The sequence below is a fragment of the Copadichromis virginalis genome, linkage group LG2, assembly GCF_057382275.1.
Source record: "Copadichromis virginalis isolate Kocher_CV1m ecotype Utaka linkage group LG2, C_Virginalis_male_GT1.1, whole genome shotgun sequence".
NCBI classification, from domain to species: domain Eukaryota; kingdom Metazoa; phylum Chordata; class Actinopteri; order Cichliformes; family Cichlidae; genus Copadichromis; species Copadichromis virginalis.
Genome location: NC_140619.1, coordinates 20,904,749 through 20,922,565, shown reverse-complemented (window position 1 = coordinate 20,922,565; position 17,817 = coordinate 20,904,749). Strand labels below are relative to the sequence as shown.

Here is a 17,817-nt window from a genome sequence, read left to right as displayed (position 1 = left end):
AGGATAGAGGTTTGGTGCAATGTCTTTCCTGCAGCGCTACAGCCTCAAAAGTAAAGTGAGACCTCTTGCTGGGTGTATCAATTTCTTTCTACATGATGTCTGTGTGTATATGTGTGTGTGTGTGCCATAGTCCTAATCATAGTGTGCGTATGGAGGGTCTTGGGCAGTCGCCGCATGCTCTCTCTCCCTACTGAGGTCCTTATACCTGCAGAGAAAATGGATTTTTGCTTTTCTTTTCTCCTCTACTCATTTCTCCATCTCTTCCAACTCTCTCCTTCATCTCTCTGTATAATTCCATCTTCTCTCTATCAACTGTCCTGTGTTTTTCTCTCCGTGTATTTGCCCTCTCTCCCCACCCCTCCAATTTAACTACTTTCTCCTTGACTCTTTTTTTTTTACCTTCTTTTCTCTCTCTCTCTCTCTCTCTCCCTCTCCTTCCCGCCCACCTGCCTCCATTTCTTCTGCTCCCTCCCTGTGCACATCTCTGTTTCTCTGCTTCACTTGGACAATGTTATTTTCCAGTTACGGTCTCCTGAGAAGGAATGTCACTCTACTTTTGTTCACCTAGACTTTTTTTAACAGTGTCTTTAGGCTGCACCCCTCTCGCAAACCCACCCACTACAACATACACAAGGGACTTTACTAAACCTTTAAAAGTGTGTAAACCCTTTGAGGTTTTCTAAATTTCTGTATAAATGTGACCAATAATAGCAGTTAATTCAGGGGTGAAATTACTCAGAATTTCTATCAGTGGGACGGAACGTGTAGTTGTAAATGTGAGCGTGGATGATTGCATGCCTGTGTGTGTTACTTGGGCATTCTGACCAGATGCCACTTCTTGCCCTATATATGACAACTGGGGCTCCAGCTTCCCACAACCTAGACTTGGATAATCGAATGATAGAACAGCTGGACGTATGTGATGACAACATTTCTGAGAGCTTCACAAAAAAGACTTGTCCAGGCTGGCAAAGGTTAGAGAACCATTTCTAAAGAGTGTTGACTTCATCAGTCAGTCAGACATATCGTGAAAGAAATTCATCACCCTTCACAGAGGAGGTCGACCAACAAAGATCACTCCAAGAGTAAAGCATGTAATATTGTGAGAGGCCACATACATCTGCCGATGTTTGTGTTCAGAAATTTGCCAAGAGGATGCTGACCAACAACCATTGCCCTCCTGAAGGAACACCACTACAATCCAGCATTAGCAGCTCATCCGATCTGTGAAATATGGGCCTGTTTTAAGAAATATCATGGATGTACTTGAAACAATGATAATAATTGGGACAGGCTCCAGTCCCCCCACAACCCTAATGAGTATAAGCGAAAGAGGATGGATGGAGTGACAGCTGTGTGAAAGTTGTTAAATATCCATTCAAGTTTTATGTTAACCCGACTCTAGACGTTGTTGAACACTCCAACAACTCTTTAAATGAAGTTAAAATAATCATGGAACAGATTTCCATATTAATAAATTACTTTCTGTTAGCATTAAGTAGCTGGACTATGTAATCATAGATCAACTCAATTAAATTAAGTTGGAATAAAAAACTTGCATAATGCTAAAGTAAAACAATTTAATCACATGGAAATCCTTCACACCGACTTCATGTTACTTACAGGATCCAATTTAAAATGTTACTTTTTGATTTTAAATCATTAAACGGTGGAGCCCCTTCCTACCCATCTGAGCTCTTATCTCTTCATTCTCCAGAAAAAAAACATGAAGTCTGGTTCAAAATGATTCATATCCGTTCCAAGGTCTAAGCTTAAATCTCACGGTGGCCTTGTCTGTTGCAGGTTCCAGACTCTGGATTAGTCTGCCTCTAAATATTAGACCTGCACAAACACTGGAACATTTTAAATCTTTACACATTTGACCTTTGACATGCTTAAATGACTCACGTAGCAGGCATCCAGGAGGCGTCCCAGTTAACCACCATCTCTGAAGGAGAGCCTTCAGAGGATGTTCAGCACAGTTTAGTTTAACTGAACTTGTTTAACTGGATTTCACAAAACTCAGTGGTGTTTAGGCCATATTTATGTATAAATGCAGAAATATTTTTCTGTAAGGTATAACCACGATAACCAGTCATCACATCAAAAGAAACTAATTTCATTTGTAATTGGATTTGTTTGGCTTGTCACTTGCAGCAGAGAGCAACACAAATTCAGGGAGACCTGAGTGAAACTGGTGTAATTACTCATGTACTTTGTTTCATTTATTGTAAGCAAAGTGAAAAAAAAGTTGCAAAATAATATATCAAATCCTTTTTATACTGACATATAGCCTTTTACATTCATATGGCAAGCTTATTAACGCAGACATCGAACAACAGTGCTCACAGAGCACAGCTTTCCCCAAAGGGCAGAGGCTGTACTAAAACTTGGATGCTTTATGATGTTTTTATTACAAAATGATGACGTCAGTGTGTTGTGTTGCTGCAGGGCATTGTATTGGAAAAATAAAAACGTATTGTAGAGCTCTCTCTATGCCCTTTCAAATGATATATCACTACATACGGTTTCTTGAAGATTATTTTTCAAGGTCCGATTTGACCTTGGGCACCAGCAGTGAATGTCAAGGTCAAATGCTTTGCCGACCAACGTACTCATGTCCTAAGAGTCACACGCATCGAAATAAAGGATTCTGCACTTAAATAATGAATTGTGCAATAAAATATGCATTTGTAAATTCATTTATGAATTCTCTTATAATTATTCGCTTATTTTTTTAATTACTAAAGTAATTTGTTATTTATTTAATTTAAGACAAAAACACTATTTATAAATCAATATTTCAAAATGAATTATTAATCCTTTAATAAATACTTCAAATTTAAAATGAATTTTACAAAAAAGAATTAAACTGTCAATAAAAACTAGTATACTGTATATTATTGTGAAGTTTGATGATCCATAGAATACGGCTAACATATAGTGTTTTGCAAATTTTTTCATTTGGTGTGACCTTGATTCGAATTTTTACCAAACTTAAGTAATAATCAAATTAACTTGATCTTTTATTTCTGTCTACCATCACACAACATTTGAAAATGATATCTGTGGATACTAGACCGCAAATAACCAAACAGAGCCAATGACATACTTCCTCCCTTTGGAGGGAGAATACAGCAGCACTTCAGTGTAGTTTTTCCCAATATTTCAGTATCAGGAAAATACTTACAGCAGATAAATCCTCCTCCCCATTCAATGTCACTGACTTGTACCTTGATGACGAGGTACTAAACAGTGGATTTTCCTCTTTTTGTGTTTTGTTTTTTTCTCTCTGCAGCAGCTGTGAGAATGAACCAAAGCATTAAAGCTGAAGCTGAGAGTCTGACTGTATTGAAAGTGAAGCTACAGAAGCAGCACACTTTGGTGACAGTTCACAACAGATGAATCATTCACACTGTCACATTGTTTCCTCGCATTCATTTAATAAATTGCTAAAATAATTTGAGGTCTTTCAACAACAAGTATGAACACATAATGCAGCCGGCTGTAAAGCGCAGCGCAGGCTCAGGACGTAGTCCATGAATTAAAGAAGGCCAGCCTCTTTGAAAAGGTTATCAAAAAGATCACTGTGGACTTTGAATCCCAATTATTTTGCCTTAGGCCAACAGAGTGTTATCTTGTATTTGAGAATTCAACTTAGTTTTCACTTTTTAAAACAAGACAGGACAAGTAGTTTGATTTTTTTCTTTTCTTGTAGCTTGTATTTGGACCAGCTCCCGTGTGAACTCATGAGAAGATCACATTACACCAGTGAGAATTGACTGGGAAAGAAGAGACACCCTTTTGCTACGAACAAGCACAACGCCATTAGGTCTGCTATTCGAAAACATATTTTCACAGCCCACAGGATCCCCCTCACTGTAGAGATTAAGAGTTCAGATTTTCTATTTCTTTCATTTGTTACCAGTCTGCATATACGGTGCACTGTGCCGCACCGCAGCAGCAGGGTTAGAATAGAGAAACCCAAAAGGAAAACAAAAAAGTTTCCTAGAAAAGCTCCCCATTTTCCCCTTGACCCTCTCTGTCACGGCTTGTTAATTCACTAAAGATGATATAGATATCTTATCACACACATCTATCACTGCTGACAAGCACAGGGTTTAGAAAGATTAATGGAGGGGTGGATTGTTGAGAGACGGGAGGGGTACAGATGAATGGTCAAATATGCAGGAGACAGAGACTAAACAGGTTTCTTATTTATATACGATACATTTCTAAAACATAGATGTTGTAATGCCATGGTCTCAGCTTAAATATGTTCTGTTTTCAAAGATTTTTTTAAACTGCTTGAAGCTAGTGATACGAGATTTTAATATTAAGATGATTAATGGTTTACTTTTGCATTTCTAAACCTTATATAATCCACTTGATACATTTGTCAGCTCTGACGAACAAGACGAATACGAAGCAGCAATTAGAAACTAATAAAGCCCACACAGACGTGCAAAGCAGAATATGCATGTTTAATTTTCTATAACATTTTTAAAACATAGAATATCTGCCACATTTTCGGTTAGTGTTCACACTAAATACTGATTAAATAGCTGTTAATTGTGTAATTATTATTTATCATCTGTACATTATCACAAAACATTTATGAGACTACCCAGAAGACTGAATTCAAATGTTCAAAGTTTCTGCAGACTCACATGTTTAAATGTTTAACTTCGAGTCAAGAAAGGCTTTGGCCTACGTCAGTTGGTTTCCCCTACAAAACGACATTAAGGTAGGTTAAAAAATTAAGGTAGGTGAAAAGTCGTGTGTATACAGGTTAGGGTTAGGCGATTTGTCAGCATGTCCAAATGTGGTGGGTGGCCAAAATACTAACACCAAGATGTTAAAATGCAGAGCACAAAACCTATACAGTGATCCCTCGCTATAACGCAGTTCACCTTTCGCTTTTTTTTTAACAGCGCATTATCTTCTGCGTCCTGTTTGGCTGTAGACCATTGTCAATTAATCTCCTCCGTGTCTCCTGTACAGTACAGAAAGCGTCCAGCTTTTCAAATTTACATAAATCTTCGATCGCTAGCAGAGTGACTCTGAAGTGCTGTACTGTTTGTTTGTAAGTTTTCTCCCCAACAAACACAACAATGTCGACGAAATGTTTTGCACCATCAAAGACACCTGTGGTAGCTCCCAGAAGGCAGAGGAAGATGCTAACCATCGCACAAAATGTTGGAATTCTGGACATGCTAAAGGAACATAGAAGTGACTGTATTTTTCGGATTAAAAGGCGCATTAAGTGAAACAAAACATTCAGATAAGTCAAACATTCCTCAGCTCATTCTTCTTGCTTCCTCTACTTCCGTACCATTGATTCACTAATGTTGAATTCTCTGGCAGTTGCTCTATTCCCATGTTGTGGACCTGAAAACAGGATTTGATCTTTGGTTTCATTCTATATGGACTTATTTTTCTATGAAGGTTTGAGAGTGTTTAAATGAGAGAAGTGTGAAAATGTTCATGCCTGTCTGAGAAGTGTTCAAAGCGTGTAGTGAGGGGTGTTACAGCCTTAAAACATCTATGAAAATTGTAAAAAATAAACCTATCACGGATTATTTTTAGAACATAACTCCCGCGATAAATGAGGCACCGCTGCATATACTCCTTTTACAAACAGTCCATGCTCTTACTGGATAATTAACAGCTTAACCTTTAGCTCTTAGCATTAGTTAACAGCTAACAGTATTTTGTGCTAACACTAAGATTTCTTTAACACATTAAATATTCTGCAAAGATTATTTTAAATGGGCACACATTACAGGAACACACTACATGAAAACTACACTGAAAACTGTTATATGTTCATATACTTATCCATATTTGTTCTAAATAAATAAATACATTCATGTTACCATGGCAAACAATGTGCAACCATCTGCAAAAGATATCCCAGTATCCTGAAATGCTGATATACTGCAAAGAGGATTCATGTTATCGTACGAAGATAGATCAGCTATTACACAGTTTTATTGGTTTTTTATGTCAATCCAGCTGAAAATAATCAAATGTCAAATCAAATTTAATTTCACTTTTGTAAACTGAACTGCACTTAATGCCAGGATTGAATTCCAAGAGTAAAATTTAAATTAATCATGAAAATGGTTTTTTTGACTGTATGCAACAGGCCACATGTCGCCTGTTCTTTATTATAGCAACAAAAACATGTGTACGAGGGCAATAAGCACATTTGAAAGTAGAATTTGTCTTGCTCCTGTGTTGCAGTTTCTGTACATGGTTACAAATTCTAGATACAACCTTCAGCAGTATAATAGGATCCAGTTGGTGGCTCACCATTAGGATAGGGGGGACTGTGCCTCTTTGTGTGTATGTGTCTATGTGTGTGAATGTGTGCGTGTATATGTGTGCTTGCTAATAAGAAACCCTGAGACAATGACAGACACCAAGCCCTAATTAGGTTGTCATGCTGAGAGAGCAAGGGAAAGACAGGAAGAGAGAGGGGGGGGGGGGGGGAGAGAGCTTATTAAGGAGGATAGGTGTCAAGTTCTGGCAGAAAAAAGAGGTGGGAGGAGAGCAAATAAGGGGGAGGATGAGGGCAATGAAGGGGTAGAAGGAATCGGACGCTGATGTGGGGAAAGAAAAGGAGTGGGAATGGGAAACAATGGAACATGGTATGTAGGAGTGAGGAAAGAGAAACAGGTGGTTCAGGTGTAGAGGACAGAAGCTGCTGGCAGGATGAAGGGAAGAGGAGGTGTAGGAGGGAATAAAAACAGCTAGGAAGAGGAAGGGGAAAAGATGGAAACAGAAAGGAGAAAGCTGAGGTAGAGAAGGTATCAGATGCAGAGAAGGAAGACAAACAGGATCAAGCACAAAGCAGGTCGAGTGATTTATGGAATAAAACAAGAGGAGAGCAGTGCTGCTGGTGCAACCAAAGCTTCCTTTTTTCCAAATGAAACACTGGCTAATTGTGGCTAACTGGGATACAAGCACGTGGCAAGTCAGATTTTTCAAAGGGTGGTAAAAAAAATCCATCACAGTGTAGCTTTTGGAGGTTAAACCAAACGTGACAGCATTTAACTAACCACCGTATGGTAACGTTAAATCTGAAATGGCAATGACAGTTGGTCAATATGTTACTGTTTACCTCAATTTCCACTTAGAAATGTAGAGTTTCTTTCATGTTGTCTGCCTGCTTCACTTTCTCACCTTGTCACCCTTCGTTTGCAACATTGTTGTGTTAAAAAATATGGAAGTAATAAAAAGCTGTTACAGAAAACCCCAAACATCTGAATGCATGTTTATGTAATCAATCCAGTTAATTCTTCTTTGTGGGAAAAGATAAAAAAATAAATACGACTACATCTCATGGTCCACATCGGCAGATTAAGTTCAGCTGTCATTATATACGATATGTGTTTCAAAGCTTTAGAATCTGTGGTTGCTCTCATCTTCTGCCAGATATGGTTGAAGTCATGATTTTCTTCCACTTCTGTTTTTCTCTGTCGCTTCCACTTTTCCACGCTGTCAAAGTCCCTATATCTGCAGCTCTGACGTCAGACCATCTTGTTGGTTCTCTACAAAAGCTTTAAGAGCTACCCTGTGATTGTGCCACTTTAAGGCCTCCAGGACATTCTCGCTGAAGAACCTTCTTCCGAGGCTACTTCCAACATTTAACTCTGCATGACATTCTGATATTGAAGTTCTGTGTTCACTGATGGAAGCCTGACTCCCATTAACCTTTTTACTGTTTTGTTTTTTTCCTCACTAATTTCAACAAATACTGTGATGCCATTCCAGTTGATCCGTCTTTACTTAAACAATGCTGCGTGTCACTTCCTCTCATTGTGAGCTACTTCCATAAGAATTCCAGCGTGCTCCAAGTTTGGTCTAATAAATGACATCAAGGAAGAAAAATCTTTTGTAATCTTTAGGTGTCATTCTGTGTTCATAAGTGTGTTTATTTTGGTTATCTGCGGTGTCGAGCTATCTTTGCACCACCTTGGGAAAAATATTGTAGGAAAAATAGATATTAGTGTAATATAATTAACTTTTTCCACAAGACATCTTTATAAATACATTTTACAGCTTATAAGTGTAATATATATATATATATATATATATATATATATATATATATATATATATATATATATATATATATATATGTATATATATATATATATATCCGATACCTGGGTGTCCACATCACTCAGGACCTGTCATGGTCCTGTCACATCAACACCCTGGTTAAGAAAGCCCGTCAGCGTCTTTTCTTCCTCAGAAGACTTAGAGACTTCCATCTGCCAATGAAGGTGCTCAAGAACTTTTACTCCTGCACCATCGAGAGCGTCCTGACGGCAAACATCTGCACCTGGTTTGGGAACAGCACCAAGCACGACAGACGAGATCTGCAAAGAGTGGTGCGCTCGGCCGAACGCATCATTCAATCAGAGCTCCCTGACCTGCTGTCCATCTACACCAAGCGGTGCAAGTCCAAAGCTAGGAAGATTATGATGGACCTCTCCCATCCCAACAATGGACTCTTCTCACTGTTGAGGTCTGGGAAGCGCGTCTGCTCCCTTAAGGCCAAAACAGAGAGGATGAGGAGGAGCTTCTTCCCCCAGGCTATTCGGGGCCTGAACCAGGTGTAGGACTGGACTCTCCCACACACGTCACTATAAGACTGGACTCTCACACACACATCACATCACCACACGCACGCTGGTTTTTCTTTATGCACACTTCCTATAATTTAAAATCTTTATAATCTCTTTCTACTATTTGCACATTTTTTTTTACTGTAAATTTCTAAGTTAATTTGTAAACTTTTGTAGTAACCTGTAAATTGTAAATACTGCAAAACCACTGTCATTTAATGGTTGGGCATTGCACAGCTACAAGCATTTCACCCCCATGTCATACTGTGTATGGTTGTGTGTGTGTGACAAATAAAAATTTGAATTTGAATTTATACTACAATAACTGAAGCAGTTGTGCAGATTTGTTTCTGTTTGTTTCCTCCCGCTCCACCACACTACGCTGTCATTACAAATTTACACATAAACACATATTTCTAGAGGGCCTTACAGGGCTCAGTTTCTGATGTAGTGCCAACTGTCATATTGTACATTTTCAATTGAATAAACTGGCAGGATGCCACTCAACTGGCAAGCACAGGTGCACCATCTCACACCAAATGTCCACACAGGCGCACACACTCACCTGCAAGGCATAAAACCAATGTTCTGATATTGCAAACACACCTCAAAAAATGCTAATTTCCTACTAATTGACTAATTGTCAAATAATAAAATAGCAGCTTAAGATATGATGAAACGTTTTGTAATCCATCGGTCATCTGTGTTTTGAATATTGATTGATTGATTAGTAAGAACAGGGGGCTTTTAATCATAAAATAAAATAGTGTTTATTTTTTTTCATTCAGACAGGAAACAGTGCTGCTTCTTGCCCTCGCTATGCAAATGGACCACATGTGTAGAGAGAGTCAGTCAGAAATTTATTCTCAGTTTGTTCCCATGAAATCCACAATGCAGCAGCAACCTCGTGAACCCTGCTGCAGGTCAGAGTCGGGCCAACGATATTTTGTTTGCATGCTGCTGAAATCCTTACTCTGTTTATTTAGTCTTATGAAGTAAATGTGCTGGGGCTGCAAGTGAAACTTCAAAATAAAGCCTGTGTTTTGTTGAGTGTGTTCACGTTGACCCAGCTCCCGTCTGGGGAGAAGAGCTGTGTTTATGTGATTCTCACAAACAATGCACCCATCTGAACCAGAAATAATTCTGAATCCTACTTTGTAAGAGAAACTAGGTTGTAGTTATTTTACTTCAGGGTTGATGCATTACAGTGCCAGGATACTGGTCAGAATGGAGTCAGACAGGCCTGTGCACTGACATGCATCCACATTACCTTAAAACGCATGTGTAGAATCCACTGTCTTCCAATTCAGCAGATCTGAACCAGATGGAGTCATCTTCTTTACTCAGCCTGTGACCCGAGAAGATGATGGGCTCCTAAAAGATACAATAAGTAGAAGATTATCCAATCTAATATAACAGGACTCTTATAATATGTATTAATGGAATCAACGATACAGAGCATGTATCTATAATCTGTAACGACTTCCTCTTGACCAAGAATTGACAACGGTAATGTGGTTGCTATGAAAAAATGTTATACATTTTAATAATATACCAAGTATTACCTTGCTACTCAGATATGCTGTTCATAATTTGAGACATTTTAATATACACAGGCTTATGGAAGTTAGTGATAAACACAAATGAGTGCACTTCTTTGATTTCTTCTTCACTCACATTTGTCCCTCACTACATGTTTATACACAACTCTGCATTTAATCATTAGTTGTTATTAATCTTTGTCCTGTCTCCTTCCCTCACTCCCAACTCGTCGCAGCAGATTGGCCGCCCCTCCCTGAACCTGTTTCTCCAGGAGGTTTGTACTTTCAAATTTATGCTTACATATACCTATACTTATATAATAATTACAGTTATTATAATAATTAGAGAAAGCAAATTATTCTTTAAAAATAATGCTTGAATGTTTTTGAGTTTTTTACAGCTTGAAGGACCTCTGTTACCTTTTTGGAAAGAAATTTAAACATGAAAAACTACACTCCAATTTGTGGAGCGTTTCCACTCAACCAGATGGTTAATCCAGCTTTTTTGGGGGGAAAACTTATCTTTTTATTTATTCCAGTTGGTGTAATAAAAAAAAAAATCATGGTCTTGGTTTGTTAACTTTGCAAATTCAGGTGCTGACTGAAAATCTGTTGCTGCGTGGTACAGACCAAACATGAAGGTTTGAAGTGTAAAATTCTTGTATGTAGCACTAATGAGCAGATATTTGTGTGAGCTGCACCAATAAGGTTTATGGCAACAGCACGCTAACCGAGTGGCATTATTTGATAACCCATGGCACGTGGTGTTAAAAAAACAAAAAATCGCTAATACCGAGGCTTCAAAATTGCAGACTCCAAAAGCTAACGGCGCAGAGGTCACATCCGTGTTCTAAGCAGTCTCAGGGCTGCTCAGGTTATGGTTAGGTTAAATTAATGCTTTTTGGTAATTAACTTTTTAAATTTCCATTTCATGGTGTCTTCCTTGAAATTCATGACTCTTCTTCCCTGCCTCATCTTTCCTTCCACATCAGTTGTAGTTCAGACCAGTGACGCTCACCTCTGCATCGCCTTTGTTCTTGTACCAGATGAGGCGCAGCTTGGCGTTTGTGGCCATGGTGTAGTTGGTTCGGATGTAGCTGTAGAACAAGGCACATTTAACTCGAACAGGCTCACCAGCCAATACGTGGTACTCCTTCAGATCCACAGACCAGTCAATGCATCCATCCACTGCGAGGGGGAACACAGAGAAGAGAAATATTGAGGACATACACCATTATACACCAAATACTGCAGGAGAGAGAAACACTGATTAAAACTCAAACAACACAGGAAGCGAAACACGAACATAAACAGCAAAAACAAAAATCCTCACTCAGCCAAGGGTTTATATAAGATATGTATAAGTAAAAACATAAAGAAAAATGCTTGACAGGAGAAAGAAACGAGGATGTGAGAGAGCCAGAGAGTGTGAGTGACAGGGATATTGTTTTATCTCATTTCTTTGGTAATATTATTCTTTACCTTCAAAGCAATAGAACATTGAATGTAAATTTTTTAACAGTTAGTCTGTTCTTTTGTTTCAGGGGAGGGAGGGGGGGCAACATAGTGGAAGATTAAACGAGTTACAAAAAAAAGTGTAGCATTTTTTTCTTAAATGTTGAAGGTACAAACACAGGAGGGTGTCAGAAATAAACTTCTTGTGAGAACAGACGAACAAAGTTCATTCTATTTTCTTTTGATTTCATCCCTACGACCAAATGTTTCTCTTCACTGTTATTTGTATAGAGTTTTTTTTCATGCACCAAGTATGAAAAAAAAAGTAAGGACTGCTTACTAAGTATTGCTTTAGTAATTGGAGAAAATGTGTGCGAGATAAAAAGACAGAAATTCAGAATATGAAACATGGAGGGAGAGGTCATGACCAAAGGAACAGATGAAAGAGGAAGTGTGCTGCGGCAGTGTTGGGGTGAGTCCAGGTCAACAAGAACGAACAGAAAACAACTTGTAGATGTGAGACAAGTTTGAGATGGCGAGATGTTAGAGGTCGAAAAAAAAGACAAAGAGCTTGCCCTTCTGTTTTTTTCCTTTCCTCTCTGTCCCTCATTCCTCTCACTTCTTTTAGTTTTCCTTGTGGTCTGAGCCTCAGATAGCTGTGCTCTGTTTTAACTGTCACCCTCAGGCACTTGCCACAAGGCCTTCCCTCTGAATTACAGCCTGTAGCAATAAAGCCTCTGGTTCTGTCATCCACTTCAAAATACCTCTTCTGTCTCTCATCTGTACTCTCCCCCTCTTGTTTATTAGTGTTGTCATAAATAGCGTATGTATGCTAGTTGGATTAGAACAGACCATAAGCTCTGAATGGCATCTAAAATTTGGCTGTGATATCATCTTTTTTCCCCCCAGCAGTGGAACGATACCGTTGACCACAATATCACAGCATGACTTAAGTAAGGAAAATGGAATCTGGAGGAAAGTTGTTCAGATGAACATGTCCTCTACCCACATACCAAGGAGGTCTGGCCCGGATCTAGTATCAAGCTGGCACTGCTGACTTCTGGCATGATAAGACGTATGCCATCCAGATATGGGCCAGGCCTGGCATAGATGGCACCGTTTATGTGATGGCATGCCATATCTGGCTCGATTGTGGTTTGCTTCATGGGCCCAGGCTCACAGAAAACAGGTCTGGCCCGGATCTGGCATCAAGCTGGCACTTCTGACTGACTGGTGTCATGGCAGGGTGTATGTCAACCATATGTGTACCAGGTCTGGCAATGACGTCACTTTTTATGGCATGCCATGCCATATCTGGCTCGATTGTGGTTTGATTTATGCAGCCCAGGCCCATAGAAAACAGGTCTTCCCTGGATCCGGCTGGTGCTTCTGACTGACTGGTGTCATGGCAGGGTGTATGTCAACCAGATGTGGATCAGGTCTGGCAATGAAGCACTATTTATGTTCCTGTTTTCCTATTTTAGCTAGAAGACCCAAATGCCATGTTGGAATACTATACTGCTATGGTAGCCAATGTTTCAAATGCAGGTTTGTGAGTGTACACTTTATCCAAAGCCTAGTGACGGTTTACTCATCGTTGCCAGTGGGTGGCTGTAGCTCAGGAGTTGGAGCAAGTCACCTACTGATCGCAAGGTTAGTAGTTCGATCCCTGGCTCTTCCAGTCTGCATGTCAAGAGTGTCAATGTGTATGAATGTAGCTAGGAAGCACTCAGTTTAGAGAAAGTGTGAGATATTGTGAATGTGTTGTGTATAGCACTTTAAGTAATCTGGGCGAGTAGAAAAGCGCTGTATAAGAGTCAGTCCATTCACTGTCTGAACAGAGTTTCGTCATGTTACTTTTGCACTATTATGTTGTTATTACATGGCTTGATTAAGGTACACATTAGGCTGACATCTGGGGCCAGAGCTGAAACTGTTCTGGGCCAGCACAGGGCCAGCAGTGTGTCTACAACTGGCCCGTGGCTGCACACAACTTACACATGGCCCACATACTGCAAAGAATGACGGCCCTTTGGTGGCCCAGATCAGGTTTGCCAGAGGTAATCCACACATGGGCCAGGACAGGACCACCAGTGTGTCTGCAACTTGCCTTGTGCTGGCCCATGTGTGGGCCACCTCTGGCAAACCAAATCTGGGCCACCAAAGGGTCATCATTCTTTGCGGTATGTGGGCCATGTGTAAGCACATTGAGTGGGCCTGATCCGAGTCTTACCAATTTTATTATGTGGGTATATTTTAATATGCACATCTGGGTTTAAGGTTTGGCTTTAGCTTAGCTAACACTGCTAGCATAATGGACAGGTTTTTGATGGGGCTCCCACCTCCCACACAAAAGCATAGTCAAATATGCTTCCAAACCAACTTCCTTCCAAGCCAAAGACTAGAAGATATGATATCTTGCCTTTGGCTTCACCTGCGAAGATTTTCTTGTAAAACAAAGGTAAGCCTAGCAAAAAAAGTTTGGGAACCACTGGTCTGGTCTAACTCCAAATTACTTGTGATACAAAGTATCCCACGTCAAAAATACAACTGAATCAAATACAAACACATGTCTGTCCCAGCAGCTTGTCATAACAGGAATATATATAATCATGGCTCAGTAGCATATTCACTGGCATTGGGCCATTGTTGGCAAAATTTGCTGGGTCTGTGCTTTTTGGACACAGGATACAGGTTGTGGATCGTTACATTGGCTAGCTCTATAAGTCAATGTAAACATGTTTTAGCACTCTGTATGATGTGTCAGGTGTAATTTGTGTTGAGTTAAGTCACTACCAAAGATTTAACGACTTTATTTGCACCAGTTTGCGGTTTAAAATTACAGCCACATACTTAACTGGTACATTTATAGATTTAGCAATATGCATTAAGTCATACTGTGGCAGGAGAGATTCAGCATCACTGCACACACACTCATGTACAGACACACGGCAGATTTATTACACACACGATCACTCATTCACCTTCTCAAATTAGTGCTCGTCCTCATCTCCCACTACACATGCACCAACAGCAGTCATTTAATCAGTGACAAGCTTGACAGATAGTCATAAAAACTGTGCCGATCTGTCATGAAACACACAGTTTCACAGACTAAAACAACATTTTTTTCATGAGAAAGGTAAAAAAGCCTGAAATTCTGTGCGAGTGTGTGTATGTGTCTGCGCAAATGTGTGTGTAAAAGAATTAAGTAATGAATTGGCCAGTCAGACTTGGTGGTTGTAAATTAATGAGCTGACACGAACTGAAGATGTTAGTGTAGTCCACTCAACACCTAACACACACACAGGATGCACCCAGGGCATCACATTAATAGAAAAATCACATTAGTTTGGTCGGCTGGACTAATGTGATTTGTTTGAGACAATGTTTAACACAGGTCAGACACACACACACACACACACACACACACACACACACACACGAGAAAGGTGAGACCTGTGTTTCAGGTCATAACCAAAGAAAAATTCCAATAATCCATTTATCTTAGCGTGTACATGTGCTTATGCATATGTGTTAATATGTGTTTGTGTGTATAAATATATTTATATATATATACGTATATATATATATATATATATATATATATATAAGCCAGAAGAGAGAGAGTGTGTGTGTGTGTGTATGGGGGAGTGCAGCTGTGTGTGTCTGTAGACATATTAAATGTGTGGGCGAGGTGTTAGCATAGGCAGATATATCATTCCCGTCAGTTGTATCTGCATACGGATGCTCCCAAATGGCAGAATGAAAATAACCCTGAATAAATGGCAAAGTTTCAGAGTCTGGAAAAGTGGAGAGAGTTTTGGGCAAATATACTCACATAGACACGCGCGCACACACACACACACGCATGGACAGAGTCCCAAACTGTCACGGCGAGTGAAGTGAGCCGTGTGGAGATAATGAAGTAGGATCCAAACGCAGGCACTTGTAAAGGTGTGAAGGTGGTTTATTGAAAGTAAAGTACAAAATAGAAAAACGGTAAACTGGACTGCAGACTATCTGAACTGGGAACAACTAAACTACAAAACACGAACCAGAACATGAACATGAAGAAGGATGGGCGGAGGTAAGTGATGACAGACAGCAGGAAGAACACACGGATGAAATACGATGGATACACAGACAGACCAGCGACTACAACAACAGACGACACGACTTAAATACACTCAGAGAAACACAGGGAGATTACATACAGGTGGGAGTAATTAACGAGAAGAGACAAGGGAGGTAAAACTGAATACACTCACATGAGACGCAGACCTTCACAATAAAACAGGAAACAAGAGCTCACTACACAAGGACGCAGACCCGACACTGAGAGACAGACAGAATATAACACACGGAACGCAATACTAAATATGAGACACAAATCCTGAAACACGAATAAACAGAAACATGGAACTCTAATAATAATAATAATAATAGCATCTGAAAAACACAACAATCATTCAAAAATAACCAAACATCAGAACTCAAAATACTGGATTGAACCGACCCAGAACTGTGACACAAACCTATATACAGGCTGCACTTTTTTCCCTTTGGCAGAAACAATCATGTTCAACAACAAAAATTACAAAACATCAAATGTATTTCCCACTGAACTAAACTGCAACAGGGTAATTTACCATAAATAACACATTTAGTTCTTCTGATGCTTCAAAATTGCTTTAGCTTTATTTAGTCTTATTCTGCCAGATTTGATCTTATCCTGTAAGATTTGAACAGTTTGATAGGATACTGGGAAATAAAATAAACTTGACATTTAAGCATCGTAAAAATGAGTTCCAAGCAGGAAAGCTGCAGACTTATTTGATTATTATAAGTGTTCTGTTATTAGCCAAAGATGTGTAGCAGCACTGGAGAGTGCAAGACTGCAGTCTATACTAATAGTGATCTTAAACTTGCACTTGCAGTATTTTGCACTCACTGATTTAAACTGCAAAGGCACCGAAGCAAACCCTGTAACAGTCTGATGTGGTGAACAGAGAGCTGAGTGTGAAGGCAAAGCTAGTCGATCAGTGTCTCCACCTCCACCTGTGACCACAAGCTCTGGCTACTGACCTAAAACTGCAGATATAATCCACAGAAATGAGCTTTTATAGATCCGAAATCCAATTATGGTTTGTCAAAAAGAAATGCTGTTGGTGAAAAACTGATGGATGTATGATTAGATGGACGGTTGTTATCAGTATTACTGTCAAAACCTTTGTCATCATTGTTTGACAAAAATAGCTGTAAAGGAGGAGGCAAAGAATCTTGCATAGATATCAGCTGGACTGCATGATTACTAGTTGCTATTAGGAAAAAACCTGTACTGGTCGGCCTGTTGGTCATTAATTTTGGGAGGTTGTTTGCTGTAGCTAGGTCAAATTGGTCGCAATTAGGTATGAAATTCTGGAGAAAGAACCTCATTGTGATTGCTTTGATTGCTTGCAAATTACACACACACACATTCACAAGGGATGTTTAAATTTATACCATAGGTGCTTCTGCTAGGAGGCTGAGGGTGGCGCTAATGAGTGGTAGTATTTTTGTAACATATTTCAGCCAGCAACAGCAGGCAACATCCAGTAACCATTCGTCAACCAGTCACATGTATTTCCCTGGAGATCAGAGGTTGCCCATAGATACCGGATTGGAAGATGTGTGACTGTCGTCTTGTCGACTTCCACAAGTGGGAATTGCTATCCACGGTGCTAAATTCTATAGTTTAGACAGGACTATAGGTGGTTATTTTGTGTTTGTGTTTTCTATTTTGTGACTATTGTTTGCATTACAGGTGGAAGGCTGTAGTATTTTTTTGACATGGCCATACCAAAGATCTTCTGCTTCATCTCTATAGCTTGGGGGCGACCGAGGCTCATGGGGTTGGGAAGCGCATCTGTAACCAGAAGGTCACCGGTTCGATCCCCGGGCTCTCTGTCCTGGCAGCTTCGCCTCTGTCAGTCTGCCCCAGGGCAGCTGTGGCTACAACTGTAGCTGCCTCCACCAGTGAGTGAATGAATAGTGGTACTGTAAAGCATTTTGGGTGCCTTGAAAAGCACTATATAAATCCATTCCATTATTATTATCTCTTTGAGCTAACGACTCTTTGCTGATGTGCCATGAGTACATAGTTTGGTGAGGCACGCTTCCTGGATAAATCTTTAAAA

At 39.7% G+C, this 17,817-nt stretch overlaps 1 protein-coding gene across 3 annotated transcripts in view; it reads right to left on the bottom strand.

Annotated features, from left to right (window-relative positions):
- The window catches only part of il1rapl2 (interleukin 1 receptor accessory protein-like 2), a 487,862-nt gene that overhangs the window by 181,112 nt on the left and 288,933 nt on the right, over positions 1 to 17,817 (bottom strand). For all 3 annotated transcript variants that reach the window (XM_085472988.1, XM_085472996.1, XM_085473006.1), the window contains exons 3-4: positions 11,202 to 11,371; positions 9,913 to 10,016 (exon numbers count right to left, since the gene is read on the bottom strand). In XM_085472988.1, the coding sequence (XP_085329114.1) occupies positions 9,913 to 10,016; positions 11,202 to 11,371 (274 nt within the window). The remainder of the gene's footprint in view (positions 1 to 9,912; positions 10,017 to 11,201; positions 11,372 to 17,817) is intronic.